The following is a 19502-nucleotide window of genomic DNA, read 5'->3' as shown; positions in this document are numbered from 1 at the left end:
GGGATCAAACTCAGGTCCTCATGCTGGAATGGCAAGCCCTTTCCCTAGTGATCTCTCTCCCAAGCCCTGTGTTCATACTGTTAGACAAAAAGTGTGATACACATTTACTATTTTATATTCCTAACTGACTTGCATTTATAATTTTATTTATCCTGTTCTGGTATTTCTTACAAATATTGCTGCCTTTCCATAATTATGCATTTATTAATATCATAACTACCTCAGTAGTTAGTTTTTATGGGTTTAAATTGTTACCAAACAGCCAGGGTTCCTCTGAATCATTCTGTACACACAGATGCAGGCCTGCTCTGTTGTCTCATGAGTTTAAGAAGTTATTCATCTCCTTTTCTACAGAGTCTACCAACATGAAGAAAATAACAATGCATATTTATGAATCACTAAAAGTATGGGAATGAACTTTGGCAAACAAATCAAAGAATCATTTACAAAACACAACCCCAATGAAACAAAACTTTATGACTCATATTTTTGATGTGAAATGCCATAATATTCCCCCATGTGTGTGGACATTTGGTCATTACAGAGTGCAAGTTATTTTTCTGTCCTAGTGACTAATATTAAGAGAATGAGTAAATAGATCAGAAGTTAACACTTTAGCATTCCAACTGTGAGAACTGAGTTTACTTCTGCAGATTGCAAATGGGGAGGAGGGAATTACAGTGAATTTGTGTAAACCTGTTGCTCTTTTGGTGAAATGAGTGACAGAGGCAGGAGAATTGCTTTCATACCATGAGCTACAAAAAGATATAGTATTAAATAAGGTGCATGATGATGATGCCCATATCAAGTTGTTTTTAGTCTAGCATCCATTTGTGTACACACACCACACAGAGTAATAAGTACACATATTACACAAACACTCATATAAAAATGAACTGTTACAGAAATGTCAACTGTTGTTCAGACATGTTGAATAACCTGATGTTCTTGAATTAAGCAGTGTCTTAGTAACTGGTGGCTTGACAAAGAAACATTTATTTCTTGTAGTTGAGCAGATTGCAAGTTGAATACCAGGATATTTGAAGATCTCATCCTAATTTTTGGTCAGAATTTAACACAGGAACAAAGCAACTACATTAATCCCTCTTGGAGCTCAAGTTATTGAGAGCCTGTGGTTCTACAACATCCTAAAGAAATGAAACAAAGGGCCATTTTAGTCATATGGAAACAATACAGTAGAAGCTTCTTAAAACACACATACATACAAATAAAAGGGGAGACACAGTCACAACTAGACATTTCTTAACACAAAATGAAATTTATAGATCTGGGAATAGGTTAATTGAATTGTTGGCCAAATGTGCCCTATGGAAATGCCCAAACACCCCAGCTACTGCCAAGGCTATTGGTTGCTCTAAACAAAATTCTGAAAGGTGTACAATGGCATCTCAGAGTTGTTTTGATTTGCATTTCCCTGATGACTAAGGATGCTGAGCAGTTCCTTAAATATCTTTCAGCCATTTGTGATTCTTCTGTTGAGAATTCTCTGTTTAGCTCTGTAGCCCATTTTTAATTGGATTGTTCAGTATTTTGATGTCTAGTTTCTTGAATTCTTTATATACTTTGGAGTTCAGCCCTCTGTCAGATGTGGGATTGGTGAAGATCTTTTCCCATTCTGTAGGATATCATATTTGTCTTATTGACCATGTCCTTTGCCCTATGAAAGCTTCTTGGTTTCAAGAGGTCCCATTTACTAATTGTTGCTCTCAGTGTCTGTGCTACTGATGTTACATTTAGGAAGTGATCTAGTGTGCCAATGCATTCAAGATTACTTCTTACTTTCTCTTCTATTATCAAGCTCTGTATAGCTGGATTTATGTTGAGGTATTTCATCCACTTGGACTTGAGTTTTGTGCACGGTGATAGATATGGATCTATTTGCAATCTTCTACATGTTGACATCCAGTTATAATGGCATCATTTGTTGAAGATGCTTTCTTATTTCGATTGTACAGCTTTGGCTTTTTGTCAAAAATCAGGTGTTCGTAGGTGTGCAGAATAGTGTAAGGGTTTTCAATTCCATTCCATTGGTCTACATGTCAGATTTTATGCCAGTACCAAGATGTTTTTATTACTGTAGCTCTATAGTAGAGCTTGAGGTCGGGGATGGTGATGCCTTCAGAGGTTGCTTTATTGTACAGGATTCTTTAAGCTATCCTGGGTTTTTTGTTTTTCCATATGAAGTTGAGTATTGTTCTTTCCAGGTCTGTGAAGAATTGTGTTGGGATTTTGATGGGGACTGCACTAAATCTGTAGATTGCTTTTGGTAAGATTGCCATTTTTACTATGTTATTCCTACCTGTCCATGAGCATGGGAGATCTTTCCATTTTTTGATATCTTCTTCAGTTTCTTTCTTCAGAGACTTGAAGTCCTTGTCTTACAGGTCCTTCACTTGCTCAGTAAGTGTTACCCAAGGTACTTTATATTACTTGTGGCTATTGTAAAGTATGGTGTTTCACTGATTTCTTTCTCAGCTCATTTATCATTTGTATACAGGAGGGCTACTGATTTTTTTGAGTCAATATTGTATCCTGCCACATTACTGAAGGTGTTTATGAGATGTAGGAGTTCCCTGGTAAGATTTTTTTGTCACTTATGTATACTATCATATCATCTGCAAATAGTGAAAGTTTGACTTCTTCCTTTCCAATTTGTATCCCCTTGATCTCCTTTTGTTGTCTTATTGCTCTAGCTAGAACTTCAAGTACTATATTAAATAAATATGAGGAGAATGGGCAGCCTTGTCTTGTTCCTGATTTTAGTGGAATCGCTTTGAGTTTCTCTCCATTTAATTTGATGTTGGCTGTCGGTTTGCTGAGAATTGCCTTCATTATGTTTAGGTATTTTTTTGTATTCTTGATCTCCCCAGGACCTTTATGATGAAGGCTTGTTGGATTTTGTCAAAGGGTTTTTCAGTATCTAGTGAGATGATCATGTGTATTTTTTCTTTCAGTTTGTTTATATCGTGTATTTCATTGACAGATTTTCGTATGTTGAACCATCCTTGCATCCCTGGAATGAAGCCTACATGGTCATGGTAGATTATTTTTTTAATATATTCTTGAATTCAGTTTGCCAATATTTTAAAAAATCAGTATTTTTGCATCAATGTTCATGAGGGAGATTGGTGTGTAATTCTCTTGCTTTGTTGCATCTTTATTTGTTTTGGGTATCAGGGTAACTGTAGTCTCACAAAAAGAGTTGATAACATTCCTTCTGTTTCTATTGTGTGGAAAAATTTGAAGAATATTGGCATTAGCTCTTCGTTAAAATTCTGGTAGAATTCAGCACTGAAACTGTCCAATCCTGGCCTCTTTTTGATTAGACGACTTTTAATGACCGTTTCTATTTCCTTAGGGGTTATTCGTCTATTTAAATTGTTTATCGGGTCTTGATTTAACTTTGGTATGTGGTACCTATCCAGAAAATTGTCCATTTCTTTTATATTTTCCAATTTTGTGGAGTACAGGTTTTTGAAGTGACCTGATGATTCTCTGGATTTCTTTGTTGTCTGTTGTTATGTCTCCCTTTTCAGTTCTGAATTTGTTAATTTGGGTGTTCTTTTTCTCTCTGCCTCAAGAGGTTTGGATAAGGGCTAGTCTGTCTTGATTTTCTCAAAGAACCAACTCTTTGCCTCATTGATTCTTTGTACTGTTCTCTTTGTTTCTATTTTATTGATTTGGCCCTCAATTTTATTATTTCCTGGCATTTATTCCTCCTGGGTGAATTTTCTTCTTTTTGTTCTGGAGCTTTCACATGTGCTGTTAAATTGCTAGTGTGAGATTTCTCCATCTTCTTATTTGTGGGCATTTAGTGCTATGAATTTTCTTCTTAGCACTTCTTTTGTAGTGTCCCATAAGTTGGGCTATGTTGTACATTCATTTAAGTTGAATTCTAGAGACTCTTTAATTTATTTATTTCTTCCTTGTCCCAGTGGTGATTCACTTGGGCATAATTCAGTTTCCATGTAATTGTAGAATTTGTGTAATTTTTGTTGTTGAAATCTAATTTTAAGGCATGGTGGTCAGATAAAATACAGGAGGTTATTCCAATTTTTTTATCTGTTGAGATTTTCTTTTTGTCCAAGCATGTGGTCAATTTTAGAGAAGTTTCCATGGGATGCTGAGAAGAAGGCATATTCTTTTTTCTTAGGGTGGCATGTTCTGTAGATATCTATTAAGTCCATTTGAGTCATAACATCTCTTAGGTCACTCATTTCTCTGTCAAGTTTCTGTCTGGCAGACCTGTCCATTGGTGACAGTAGGGTGTTGAAGTCTCTCACTATTAGTGTGTGGGATTTGATGTGTGATTTAAACTTTATTGATGTTTCTTTTACAAATGAGCATGCCCTTGTATTTGGGGCATTAATGTTCAGATGAACTTTCATAATAAATAAATAAATTTGGGGCACAAATAAAACTTCATCTTGGTGGATTTTTCTTGTGATAAATATGTAATGTCCTTACCGATCTCTTTTGATCGATTTTAGTTTAAAGTCTATTTTGTTAAATATTAGGATAACTACACCAGCTTGCTTCTTTAGTCCATTTGATTGGACAGTCTTTTCCCAGGCTTTTACTCTGAGATAATGTCTCCCGTTGAAATTGAGATGTGTTTCTTGTATGCAGAAAGATGGATCCTGTTTTCGTATCCATTCTGCTAGCCTGTGTCTTTTTATAGCTGAATTGAGTCCATTGATATTAAGGAATATCAATGACCAGTGATTGTTAATTCCTGTTATTTTTTGATGGTGGTATTGTGTGTTTCCTTTTTTTGGTATTTGTTAGTGTGCGATTATCTATTACCTGCTGTGGGATGGTTAGCATGTCAAGTGTTTTGCTGATTGGTCAATAAATAAATCACTGATTGGCTAGTGACTAGGCAGGAAGTATAGGCGGGATAAGGAAGAGAATAAAGCTGGGAAGTGGAAGCCTGACTCAGAGAGACACTGCCAGCTGCCATCATGACAAGCAGCATGTGAAGATGCCGGTAAGCCAAGAGCCACGTGGCAAGGTATAGATTTATAGAAATGGGTTAATTTAAGTTAAAAGCACAGTTAGCCAGAAGCCTGCCACAGCCATACAGTTTGTAAGCAATATAAGTCTCTGTGTTTACTTGGTCGGGTTTGAGCGGCTGTGGGACTGGCAGGTGAGAGAGATTTGTCCTGACTGTGGGCCAGGCAGGAAAACTCTAGCTACAATTACCTATGTTTTCATGTGTGTATCTAACTTCTTTAGGTTGGATTTTTCCTTCTAGTGCTTTTTGTAAAGATGGATTTGGGAATAGGTATTGTTTAAATCTGATTTTATTATGGAATATTTTGTTTAATCTGTCTATGGAGGGTTAGGAGGGCTTGTAGGTTACAGGATCTGGTAGGGGATGGTGGTAGTCCATCCTGCCTGCAAAAGACTTGCCTGCAGGCCTGAAACTGGGGCTGCAATGAGTGGTGTTGTGTGGGTGCAGTATTGTGCCCCTAGGCTCAAAGCCTACAGGCTGGGCTATGAGGACAAAGACTTATCTCTTAGTCCAATTGGTGCTGGCAGACTCTGTCTCAGGGCTACAAAGTATTCTTAAGGGCAGACCTCAAGCTCAGTAGTAGATGGGAAAAAATAAAAGCTCAATGGAGTTTTTTGCAGGTTAATTTTTTTCAACCTTATTGTCTTTTGTGTACATATTATAGTTTCTGACTTTTTTATAGTTATTCAGCTTTACTAGACCATGAGATGTTTTAGACATGCAAAGTAACACAGATTCACAGAGTTAAAGAACTGCAACACAAACAAAATTAAAATACCTTAATATATTATTCTACAACATTTCCCCATTTTTCTCTAAATAAAAAGAAAGGTTTTAGATTTAACATAGTAAAACTAAGTAAAACAAAAAGTTATCAAGTAAGAATTATGTTTACAATATTCAGTCCATTTACATTTAGCAAATTCAGAGAAAGCACTCCACCATCCACCCATCTTAGTGACTCCAAAGATTTACACATAATCTACTTTCTATCATAACTAAGGAAAACTGCAACTGTAACTATCTAGTCTTCACCTCCATCAAAGACCCCAGAAAGACATAACATTATTTAAGTAAACAACAGTGCATTGCAAACAACTTCCAAAAAGCCTGGACATGACAGAGACATCTTACTGCCTGAACAGTCACCCGAAGTTCTTCTGCAACACTGGAGCATCCATCTTCAGCCTACAGGCCTAGAGTACAGGCATCATTTCAGTGAAGCAGGAAATTTCAAGCACCGAGTTTCTAATGTTTTCTTTTTAAGGTTTCTGTGTATTAAAACATGTGTGTGCCTCTGCTTCCCTATGTGTTCTTTTTTCTTTAGCACTTATTCTTCTCTTTGTTTCTTTTGTATGATACTGGCTTGTTTATTTTTATTTTAACTTATTTTTATTATTTTGATATGCCTGCTTGTTTTCTAAAGAGAGAGAAAAGGGTGTGGATTTCTGTGGGAGAGGATGTGGGGAGACCTAGGAGGATCTTTTCGGGGGGACTGTAATTAGAATATAATGTATGAAAAAATCTATTTTCAATACTAGAAAAAGAAACAACACTCCCATTCAAATTCTAGAAAATGCTGTGAAGATACTTAAACATGGACTTTTGGAAACAGAATCATTCAAACTGTAAAACCTACTGCCCTAAACTTACATACATACCCCTTGTTGTGTGGTGTGAGTCTTCATCCTAAATATTGTTCTACTGTCTCTGCAGGTTTAAGTCGAGGAACTACCAATGTATTTTGGCCATGATGTTTGCCATTGAGGAGATCAACAGCGATCCCTATTTTTTACCAAACATGTCACTGGGATTCATTATCCAGAATGTGCCTGACGGTCAAAGATATACTCTGGCCAACCTTATAGGTACATTTTCAGGCCCTGGCTATGCCATCACTAACTACAGATGTGCAAGAGAGGGCATGTCAGCTGCTGTTCTTACGGGACCATCATGGGCAGTATCAGAATACATAGGGACACTGCTGGATCTTTACAAATATCCACAGGTGAGAGAGGGTGATTAGATAGGACATGAAGCCAGCTCTACTTGGTGACATTTTCGGTAGCTGTGGGGAAAAACAAGGAAACTTAAATCACTCTGAATGCATAGGGAAATGATGCAGACAGATGGTGATGCATCTACATATTTCTAGCTTAGAATGGAGGGAAGGGAAAGGGTGGAGTAGTGACAGCACACTATTGAACCTCTGAATATTTTCTGGACTTCTTGGAAAACACATAGGAAGGCAGGTTTGACCTTCAATGCAGTTTGTCCTACAGGCTTCAAACCATTGCTGTAGAATGGAGTTGATTTTCATGACCATGTTCTTCTTTCTGATTGTTTCTCTCTACAGCTTACTTTTGGGCCTTTTGATACTACCCTCAGTGAACAAAGAAAGTTTTCTTCCCTGTACCAAATGGCCCCCAAGGACACATCTCTGAAACTTGGCATTGTATCACTGATGCTTCATTTTCACTGGAACTGGGTAGGGCTGTTCATCATAGATGATGACAAAGGTGCCCAGATTCTGTCAGATTTGAGAAGTGAGATGGAGAAAAATGGAGTCTGCATAGCATTTGTGGAAATGATCGTAGCCAACAGGGGTTCATTTCTGACCACATCCTGGAAAAATCAGGTGCAAATCCTGGAATCATCAGCAAATGTGATTATTATTTATGGGGACACTGATTCCCTATTAAGCTTAATAGTAAATATTAAGAAGATATTACTCACATGGAAAGTCTGGGTCCTGAACTCACACTGGGATCATACCCAATTTGATAACTATTTGCTGTTAGATTCATTGCATGGAGCCCTTATGTTTTCACACCATAAGGAGGAGATGATTAATTTTACAGATTTTATTCAGACAGCTAATCCTTTCAAATACCCACAAGACACTTATCTTCATGTATTGTGGCAGTCATTCTTCAATTGCTCATTTTTGAGGAAAGATTGTAAAATTGTGGATAACTGTCTTTCTAATGCCTCCTTGGGATTCTTGCCAGGGAACATATTTGACATGACCATGAGTGAAGAGAGTTACCATGTGTACAATGCAGTGTATGCTGTGGCCCACAGTGTGCATGAAATGATGCTCAATCAAGTACAATTTCAGTCTCATGGAAAAGAGAAAGAGATGAAATTCTTCCCCTGGCAGGTAATGCTACTGTTGTGTATTATAACATCAGCAATATCAAACACCTAGAGTTATAAATGTAATCAAACTACATATGTATTTTAGATTATTTTGTGAAAACTCTACAAGAGAGACTTGCAATTGGGGACTGTTTTAAGTCCCTATGTAGTTGTATTGCAAAGAGTCATACAATGTTTCCAGGGAAAATTTTCAACATAAAAAGCCCATTTATCCCAGAGATTTCACACAACAGAAAAGTCAGAGACAGAGATGGTCTCAATGGATATGAAAACTTCTAAGATGCTTATTTTATGTATATTACCACTCGTAAAATCATTCATTTTAAAAGTGAAACTCTAACTTTTTTCAAAACTTAGTTAGGTATGACTGTATTTTCAACAAAGGGGAAGTTTTCTCTATGCACAGACTGAGTGCTTGGGTCTAAGTTTTCTAATGGAACTGATTCGAATGTTTTAGAAGCACAATAATGCTTCCATTATCCTAGGGTATCATTTGTTTGATGTGATTGGTACCTATATTAAAGGTGCTTTTCACAATAGGGATTAAAATCAATGAGAGATGTTTCCTGATTCTTCCTCTGTTGTACTTCTCTGGAGATTATGTAAGATAACAGCATGCATCTCTTTTAGCTTCACCCTTTCCTAAGGAAAACACAGCTCATCAATCATGCTGGAGACCTTGTGGTTCTGGATCAGAAAAGGCAATCTCTTGTACAATATGACATTCTCAATTTTTGGAATTTCCCAAAAGGTCTTGGGATAAAAGCAAAAGTAGGAACATTTTCTCCAAATGCTCCAGAGGGCCAGAAATGGTCCTTATCTTCTCACATGATACAGTGGGCCACAGGGTTAACAGAGGTGGGTTTCATCTTCCTTCAGTATTTTGACCTGTATGTAAATTTCAAAAACTCTATTTCTGTGTGTCATGACCCTTAACTGCTCACACAGGGCCCATTTATTGACACATAATGACCACCAATATAAAGAATTGTCTTCGTACCTAATTTTGCTGGATGAACTATTTATTTTCCAATCAGGTCATTTATTTAATGTCATAAAGTATCTGTTTCATGGTTATTTCTCTCATTGTTATGAGTCACTTGACAAATTTATTTTGATCCCATCTTGGAAGGTTTCAGTCAGTGATCCGTTGGTCTTTTGCTTTTTGACCCCTGTCAATGTAGAAAAACATGATTTGAATGTGTAGATGTATTAGTTGTTGATTTTGCTGTTGCAAATAAAAAAGTACCTAATGAGAAATATAGGATCATTTTTCTTGGCTCACAGTTTGAAGGTATATTCAATCACTTCAGGAAGCCATGTTTTTAGGGCATAGAGGTAGCTATTCACATTGCATCAACAGTCAGGTTGCAGAGATAGCTGAATGTTACTCTTATCATCCTTTCCTCCTTTACATTCATTCAGGGACCAGGGCCAATAACTCGGGGCCACCTACTTTAGAGAGGATTTTTGACCACAAGTAACATAATCTGGAAAATCTTTTACAATAATCCTCATTTATTTGTTTCCATAGTGGTTCTAAGACCTATGAAGTTCACAAGATGAGCCATTACTATGGAAGACAAATATGTATACCTTTGTATCCAGGAGTCAAGAGACAGTAGATTTTTAGTGTCACCAAGACATGCTACCAAGGACCTGAATTTTTACCTCTATACTTTGCCTCATTATCTTTCAACAATTTTCCAGCAAAGTTGTGTTATTAAGGCCAAGTACTGACCACATGGACCTTTGAATGACTCATTCTACTAGTAGAAACAAATCAACTATCTGCATTTAGAGACAATAGAATCAAATTATCTATTCAATATTTGAAAACACTCTGCCTATTACATATTCCATAAAAACCTGAATATTTGCTTCCATTCATTTTATTTTTCTTAGATTCCTCAGTCTGTATGCAGTGAAAGCTGTGATCCCGGATTCAGAAAAATTCACCAGGAGGGGAAAGCTGCCTGTTGCTTTGACTGTACCCCTTGCCCAGAGAATGAAGTTTCCAATGAGACAGGTAAATGCCAATCATTTCATAGATAGATAGATAGATAGATAGATAGATAGATAGATAGATAGATAGATAGGAAAAAATCTAAATCCATTGCATGTGAGTATAATTGTGTCATTATGTGGAATAAGAAGATAAATCATACACAGATTTATCTTGCTAACACTTTTAGGAATAATTATGGTTTTTTATTCCTGGAATATTTTAATTGAATATACATTATTTGGAAAATACTTGTGCACTTACAGTATTTACCTCTATAATAGGGACTCTTTAAATTTTATTTTTTTATAATTGGAATCCTTTCACACTATATATGTACATAGTTCTTTTAGCAAATATATTGAGGTTGACAAGATGGAACACCTCATCATTACCTTGAATATGTATGACTTATACACACTGGACATGTACAAGGTTCATATGATCCTCCCATTTACACAAAGGAGGAGCACTTCACCTGCCATAGCCAAATTCCATAGGGCTACATGATAATAACTGGACTTGAAAAGATAATGAAGGCCAAGGATGAGAATAACATACAAATATCAGATAGGTGAATATTCAATATGCTACTCACTCAAAAACTGTAGGGTAATCTAAATCTATTCCATAAAGGAACATGTTTAATACTTATGAAGTAATTTTCATAGCTTGCATATTACATGCCTCTCTTTAAAAAGAAATGGGTTTCTGCATATGAAGCTTTTATTATGACCTAGGACATTAAGAGCAAAATAAATACTTCAAATATAGAAGAGAAGGAGTAACAGTGGAGGAGAGAGACTTGAAAGTACAGTGTAAAAGTTTAACTTCACAAGCTAATGATGTGGGCTTGAGAGAAGGCTCCAAAGTTCAGAGCACTGGCTACTCTTCCAAGGATCCAGTTTCAGATTCCAGAACACAAATGGTGGCTCACAGTCTTCTGTAACTCCAGTTATGCCCTATACTGGTCGCTTCAGGGCCAGGATGCTCACGGTTTCTAGACCTGTAGAAGACACACACACATGAATTAATAACACATTTATTTATTATTGTTGGACCCCAACGTTTAGAGTCTCAAGTGGGCGCCCCAAGAACCCAGATGCCAGTCCAGTTGATTCAACAGCACGAGGAATTTATTGGCTTCTGTACAGAAGGGCAAACTCTGCTCCCAAGAGCAAGAGTCACATCTTACTGCAGCCCCATAAGGGCTTTTAAAGGAAAACCCCACAAAACCCACAAGATTACAATTCCTACACAATTTCATGGCCTGATCACAGGGTGATCACAGAGGGAGTACAGTTAAGTAAACCTCAAGGGGGTTAAAGGGTGGAAGTGGAGTTTACACACAGGTCACGGTGGTCCTTCCTGGAACACCTGCAACTATCCCAGTCACAGTTGAGCACATCTCTTAACAGAAATCTTTTTACATTGTTATATTGTTACAGGGGTGATTGAGTAGTGGCTGAGTCAGGTTGCCCTGGGAACTAGATTTTCAGTTTCTCATTTCCTGGTGCTTGAAGTTTCTCTCTTCCTGAGGCTTGGGGGTGTAAGCCTGAAGGGCTAGGGTCTTTCATTCCCCCATTTTCTTTTTGGCATATTTTAATGTTAAAATTATGATATTACATTAACTCATGGCCTGTAATGGCCATGCATAGTCCATGTATAATTAGCCATCTTGTCTCTATGTCAGGGAGTTTTCTTTTGACCCCGCATTTCAGCCTTTTCTGAACAAGGAATGTGGGACAATATATTCTCTTCTGGAACTGCTTCGAGCTGGCATCGGGGCGCTGCCGTCAGGGCCCCCACCCAAAAAAAAGGCTGAAAAGCTGGTCAAAGACTGGGCAGGGGGCATTTGTCAGTAGCATGTAGCTGCCTGACCCCATAGGGACAGGAAAGAATCATGTTAGCTGGGCTGGTCCATGTTAGCCTTTAGCAAGTCCAGAGCCCACAGTCATCTGGAGCAGTGGAGTCAGCAACTGAAACTTGGAGGTGTCTGCCAGCCAAGTAAAAATCTGTTGAGAGAAATTTAAACTAGGAACAGAAGTTAAAATTTATGAACTTATTTGGAATCCTTAGGTCCATACCCTTAGTAATGGGAAAGGTAGTAGTCCCAAGATCAGAAGAGAGGAAAAATACCATCTTTAGGAATACTTATCTGGGGTCCTTTTGACCTCTGTGAAGTGGGTCTAGGTTTTTATGACTCTTTTGATCCTTTGAGGCCTACTTACAAAATGACATACAAGTTTTAGATACATTGGTATTACCGATCTGTACTGAAATCCATATTGTAGACAAAGCAGGTAATGGGTATGTAAAACAGCAGAAGTGAACTCACACCTTTGAGTCCCAACAGGAACTACAGATTTGGGCATTTTTTTTCTGTCCAGAAAGCCAGGTATAAATTGTACAGAGATTTTTGTCCTGGTGAGAAGCACTTTTAGGTTTACATTTAGACATATTTAGATGACATCTAAAACAAATCCAAAATGTTGGGCTTATGACTGAACAGTAAGTAGTCATTGCTCTACCAGCTCATCAGGACTCTTAAATGTGAAGCTCTGAACCATAGAATAGAGAGTAATCTTAAACATATCTTATTTTAGACTCATATCTGAACCTTTATGACTTATTTAAACTTTTATATCTTAGAACATTTTTAAAAGTGAGCTAACAAGCTAGCTATGGCCTTGCAGAAGGATCTGGTTGTCTGATGCTGCCATGCTGACAAAGTTAGAGCTAGCCTAGCCATCAGTACTGTTAGAGATATGAGAAGGATAAACTATATCTGAGTATAGACCAAGAAGCTTCCAATCCTATAAATTACAGGGATCAATCCCTACCCAGGTCTCCATAGCGTTGGAGGCACCAGTCAGAACAGCATCAATCTTCTTCTGCCATCAGGCCCATAAGGCAGAGTATTTTTCCTGTGGAATAGGGACACAGAAGACTGACCTTGATCAGGCAAAAGGGTGCATTCAATTCCAGTGTCCTACTACTTGTCCACAGTCTGGGCTGGGTCCTGGCGGCAGGCGTTGCATTGGGGCATCTTGCCCTGTGGTCAGCGTTGTCATAATCCAGGCAGAGATGTTGTGGTGCCTCGTATGTAATCTTCTTCGGAGACCTTGGGTCACTGCTAGGATCTGGAAGCCTGTCTGATATAATAAACTTTTAGATCAACATTTAAATGCCATATTCTACAGATCTCTGAAGTATGAGGGCCGTCTAGGTGTCTGAATAGACAAACTTTGTTTCTAATTACTTGTTTCAAGCTCAACCCTAAAAACATATGCAAGGGACTGAGTAAATGAGTAAACTTATCCCTGTAATATTACATCAGTACTTATTTATCCTGACTACAATTAAAAAGAAACTGGATTACTCATGACTGACTATTAAAAACAGTGCTTTTAAGTTGAAGCTCTTTTAGCATCAAATACAGGTTCAGTAAAGAAGCCAAAACAAAATATCAATATATGTATCAGCTTATCCAAATAACTTAAGTTTAACAAACTTAGCAAATACAAGGAGGCTAGACAACATTCTTAAGCCTGAATGTACCTTGGGTAAGGAGAAACATGTAAGTCATTGGTTTTTAACTATAAAAACTGTTCTCGAAAGATTAAGATTTCTCAAATGTCTTCTGTAACAACAATAAAGTACCTTTTTATTTTAAAGGGGAGAAAACATGGCATCCTCTTACTCTGAAACCAAGCTCCAGAGTACAAACAATCCCAAAGTTTAATATCTGGGACTCATTTATAATCTTTTTGGTTCTTTTACTTAGAGGCTTGGATGATTTTTTGACCCTACTTTTGGCAGCACATACATAGCCTGTCTGCTCTATTTTATTATGGCTGGTGCTTTCCGGTGATCATCACCTGACACTGGTAATTTTAAAACTGCTAAGGTGCATCACTGCAACCAGACTTTTTAGAACTTTAGTACTGCCATATATTTGCAAACCTCATCTGTTTCCTATGATCCTTTTATGTTCTTAAAATCATTATCATTTTACAGGGGTAAATCTTAAATTACAAAGTTTAGCTGCCAGAGCAAGGTATATTTCTGTGTATAAAAGCACTGATGTGTAGCTTTAATATTTATCAAATATCTTAAACATATGTTGTTATCTATTTAAATTTTTTAGAAACTTGTTGAACACTTGGTAAAGACGTAAGTACTTAGGATATATATATAGATATTGATATAGATATAGATATAGATATCTATATATATATATTTAAAAGCAATAATTACTTGCACACATACATACAGTTGAATCCAAGTTACATACATGCATACATACATACAGTTAAAGCTTGCTTACATTTTTAAGTCATATACCTGTCCATATACATACATAAGCAGTTTGCAGAATCATTAGCCATTTTTAAGATGGAAACCAACCAGAATTAACTTTCAAATTCAGTATTTGCAGGTATAAGAACAGTTTACTGACCTTTTGCATCATAGCCTCATATAGGGAGTGACATTCCAATCTTGGAGCCAGATCCTGATCAGGTTTTAGCTCCAGGGCAGGTCTTGGGAGTCCCATCCAACAGGATGGGAGATTCCATGCCCTGGCTGGGCCCACAGACCTGTCAGCTGTGACCCTGGAAGGGCAGTTAGTTCTCCATCAGCTCCCACATTCTGAGCTCCTCAAGGCTCCAGCTGGCTCCCAGCCAGCTCTGCCCTGTTGTTCACAGGCTGCCTAGCCCTCTCACTGGTGCCCTGGGTCCCCAAAGCAGCAGTTTGTGCAGCCCCTGCCTGCACTCTGGTCAGAGAGAGGGCAAGGAAGCAATTGGGGAGTTTGGTTAGTCCCTTCAGTATTGAGTTTGGCAGCACCCCCCCTCCCCCCCCCCCCCCCCCCCCCCCCGCAGCAGAGGGGAAAATCTTGTGATGCCCCAGTGTCTCTTCCCTCCCCCACCCTATCAAGGCCAAGGCAGCTGCTTGGTGAAAGGGAGAGATCCCAGCAGGGAGAGTGGTCTTGGCTGAGAGAGTTCACCTCTGGAGCCATTTTGGAGGATTTTTTTTTCTGTGCAGCCGGGCAGATCAGCTCAAGGGGGGGGGGGGTGCTGATTTTATCATTAGTCTCCCTGGACCTCTGGAAGGACTGGGGGTTTTTCATGCTGGATTTCCTTAAGAGGGTAAAGGGAGGAAGTGGGAAACAGTCAGAGGGCAGCCTGGGCTGAAGGGACAAGGGGAGTGAGGGGAGTTTGAGAAGGAAGAGGTGGGGGTCTGAGCCCCAGCATTGCTGAGGCAGGCAAAGCAGTGAGGAATGGCTTCATCCAGGCACCTGCGAAATGACATCAATCAACATTAAATGTCCCATCTCCCGGCCAGCCGACCTCAAAGGCCAGCCGTTCTGAGGAACAGAAGGTGATCCATTTTTTTTTCTTGACTTCCAGAGAGGCCTTGTGAGCCCGGGCGAGGACATCTTTCCAGTTATCTAAAGTCAGACTTACAGGGGTAATTAGTTGTTGCCTCATATGGAGAGAGAAAGGTAGAGGCAAAACACAGACTCCAAAATAAACCACAGAGGACAAGGACAGACACAGTCCATGCAGGTGGTTGATTTGGCTCCACAGGCCCAAACCGAAAACACAAATTCAAATGGGAGTGGCCACGAACAGCCTTGCTCCCCCAAGGAAGGAGAGACTCTTCTCCTTCTTCAGATCACTCTGGAAGAGAATTCCAGAGTGGGGACTGGTGGACCCTTGAACATGTCTGCTCTCCAAAACAAGTCCCAGATACAAGTCCTATACACTTCTGCAGCACTGAATACAAATGCCAAATCAACCAGACAAAAGACAAGGACATAACAACATAAAACATAGATCGAGCTTGTTTTTACCTCCAACTGGCTGAGTGGGGGTCTGGGGGTCACCAAATCTTGGGGGGACCTCCAATTGTTGAACCCCAAAGTTTAGGGTCTCAAGTGGGTGCCCAAAGAACCCAGACAGCAGTCCAATTGATGCAACAGAATGAGGAATTTATTGGCTTCTCTGCAGAAGGGCAAGCTCTGCTCCCGAGAGCAAGAGTTGCATCTTACTGCAGCCCCATAAGGGCTTTTAAAGGAAAAACCCACAAAACCCACAAGGTTACAATTCCTACACAATTTCATGGCCTGATCACAGGGTGATCACAGAGGGGGTACAGTTACATAAACCTCAAGGGGGGTATCAGGGCAGGAGTGGAGTTTACACACAGGTCACGGTGGTCCTTCCTGGAACACTTGCAACTATCCCAGTCACAGTTGAGCACATCTCTTAACAGCAATCTTTTTACATTGTTATATTGTTACAGTGGTGATTGAGCAGTGGGTGAGTCAGGTTGCCCTGGGAACTAGATTTTCAGTTTCTCATTTCCTGGTGCTTGAAGTTTCTCTCTTCCTGAGGATAGGGGGTGTAAGCCTGAAGGGCTAGGGTCTTTCATTTTCAAATAAATGAAATGAACATAGCTATTTAAGCTGAAGAAATGGAAGAAAAACAAATATATTGACAAAGAGATTTAATGCTTCTAAAATTTTGAATTAATTCTTTAATTCATTAACAATATCAACAAAGTAAAAATATAGTCTACACAACAGGACTGAGGCACATAAGAACCCACAGGGACTATGGTTGCATGTACAGGGTAAATCCAGGTGGGATCAAAGCATACAGATGAAGAAGTGGACATGAGCTACCACTCCTTACCAACACCATTTCTGCAATTGATGCCCACTTGTAAAGGAATAATAAGTTTTCCCAATGAACTATCACTGGGTATAGTAATAAACCTTAAGGATAGGACTGTTGCCCAGGGGTAGATGGCCAACATGAAATGACCTCAGATGTATCTTTGTATCATTTGCTTTCTTTGACCTCAGTTTTGTTTGTTTTCTTTTTATTGAACGTTTCCTTTATAGTATATTTTGCAACGTCATGTTTTATAGTTTGAGTGTGTGTATGTGTGTGTGTGTGTGAGAGAGAGAGACAGAGGCAGACAGACAGACAGAGACAGAGACAGAGAGACAGACAGAGACAGAAAGACAGAGAGGAAGAAACAGAGAAAGAGACAGAGAGAGATCTTAATTGTTTGGCTTGGTTTTCTTGGGTTTTGTTTCACTTTAAAGAGAAAGAAACTGTGGACTTACATGTTCATGGAGGTCCGGAGGATTTGGGAGAAATAGACGAGGGGAAAATCAAGATCAGAATGTATTATATACCAAGTATGAATGGAAATGTGATGATATAAAGACAGTTAAATGTATATGGAAAACAAAAAGGTTCATAGAAATATGTAATGGAATGTGAGAGAAAGATCAATAGCGTGCAATAATCTAAGAAATTTAATGTCAGGAACCAAGTGTTCAAATACTATCCCATGGATACTTTAGAATATATGAGCAGTTCTTATTTATTCATTACATAAAGAGTGTTGTACAGAATTATGAGAAGAGTGTCACTCCTGAAGTGCTTCAAAGCCCTAATAATTTAAAAATACTAATTCACTCAGGATCCTTCAAAGAATGAGAATTTGAGTTTTTCATAGAGGATTTCATTGAGAAAACCATTGAGGATTTCATAGAGAATACCATGGACTTTATGAATATAGGCACATTTAGGATACATATAAAAGAATTTCGCTGTAAGAATAGGATATCAAAGCACATTATCTCTATCACACTGCATTCCCATGTCCTCTTAAGAATGGAGATGTATTGATGAAGAGGCAATTTCAGAGCCAAATTAGGTTCATGCAATGTATATCAATGTTCTATGACTTATAAAACAGATACCACAGTGTCACTAAGGTGAGGATACCATATGAGTAACAACAGAGAAAGCACTGGGGCTGTTTAATTTCTGTCAGCATGAAGCAGAAGGCAAATGGAGTTTAATCCTTTTATATTTGTATCTGATAACATTTAAATGCTCTGGAGCAGAGAAGAAAGTGGTTTAGGATAAAAGGGAAAACCTGAGTATGCACTCATGATCACCTGCATTTCTGCCAGATGTGGACCAGTGTGTGAAGTGTCCAGAAACTCACTATGCAAATACAAAGAAGAGCTACTGCCTACAGAAAAGGGTGACATTTCTGGCCTATGATGATCCCTTAGGGAAGACACTCACCTTCATGTCCCTGGGCTTTTCCTCACTCACAGTTGTTGTTCTTGGGGTGTTTCTGAAGCACAGAGACACTCCCATTGTCAAGGCCAATAACCAGGATCTCAGTTACACACTGCTCATCACTCTGACCCTCTGTTTTCTCTGTCCCTTGCTTTACATTGGCCATCCTAGCAGAGTCACCTGTATCCTGCAGCAGAACACATTTGGACTTCTGTTCACTGTGACTCTTTCCACTGTGCTGGCCAAAACTCTCACTGTACTTACAGCCTTCAAGATCACTGCTCCAGGGAGAATGAGGAGGTGGCTGCTGATAGCAAGGGTCCCGAATTTCATCATTCCCATCTGCACCCTGCTGCAAGTTGTTCTTTCTGGAATCTGGCTGGCAACCTCTCCTCCATTTATTGACAAAGATGTTCATTCAGAACACGGGCACATCATCATCACTTGCAACAAAGGCTCAGCTATGGCCTTCTACTGCATCCTTGGATACCTGGGAACACTGGCTCTAGGGAGTTACCTTATGGCTTTTTTGTCCAGGAATCTGCCTGACACATTCAATGAAGCCAAGTTCCTGGCTTTCAGCATGCTGGTGTTCTGCAGTGTCTGGGTCAGCTTCCTCCCTGTCTACCACAGCACCAAAGGGAAGGTCATGGTGGCTATGGAAGTCCTTTCTATCTTGGCTTCCAATGCATCACTCTTAGGCATCATCTTTGCCCCCAAGTGCTACATCATATTATTAAGACCAGAAAGGAACTCACTTCATCACATTAGGGAGAAAACATATGCTAGGAGGAAATACCTTGAAACCTAGCTACCGTGTTTTTAAATTAAAGAGTTTTGAAGCATGATTGTTCTTCACTATCTGAACACTCACATATGAAGTTGTAATTTGGTTTTTGATCCCATAAGCTGTTATTTCTTTAGGTGATCATATTAGACTACATTAATTCTGTATCCATCTTTTTGTCACATTGAAATACAAGCGGCATGTTGAGTCCTCCTCTTGCATTCACTATTGCTTTTGTGTTTTGCTTTCATTTGGTGATGAAATATAAATTTGTGAATTCTTCCACTTGGATCATTCACGTATTTTATTAATTTGACAACAGGATTCCAAAAGTATTAACTCTATCAACTGTGGTTGCTCACAAACATATTCAAGCCAAGTATGTAAATATTC

The 19502-nt window shown here is 38.8% G+C and overlaps 1 protein-coding gene across 1 annotated transcript in view; it reads left to right on the top strand.

Moving 5' to 3' along the window:
- The window catches only part of LOC128094962 (vomeronasal type-2 receptor 116-like), a 28963-nt gene extending 9830 nt beyond the window's left edge, over window positions 1-19133 (top strand). The window contains exons 2-6 of the mRNA XM_052713585.1: window positions 6755-7046; window positions 7395-8201; window positions 8831-9058; window positions 10106-10229; window positions 18208-19133. Of these exons, the coding sequence (XP_052569545.1) occupies window positions 6755-7046; window positions 7395-8201; window positions 8831-9058; window positions 10106-10229; window positions 18208-19133 (2377 nt within the window). The remainder of the gene's footprint in view (window positions 1-6754; window positions 7047-7394; window positions 8202-8830; window positions 9059-10105; window positions 10230-18207) is intronic.
- The last annotated feature ends 369 nt before the right edge of the window (window positions 19134-19502 follow it).

Source organism: Peromyscus californicus, unplaced genomic scaffold, assembly GCF_007827085.1.
Source record: "Peromyscus californicus insignis strain IS unplaced genomic scaffold, ASM782708v3 Scaffold_4__1_contigs__length_199733344, whole genome shotgun sequence".
Lineage (NCBI taxonomy): Eukaryota > Metazoa > Chordata > Mammalia > Rodentia > Cricetidae > Peromyscus > Peromyscus californicus.
This window is presented reverse-complemented; position numbering and strand designations above follow the sequence as displayed.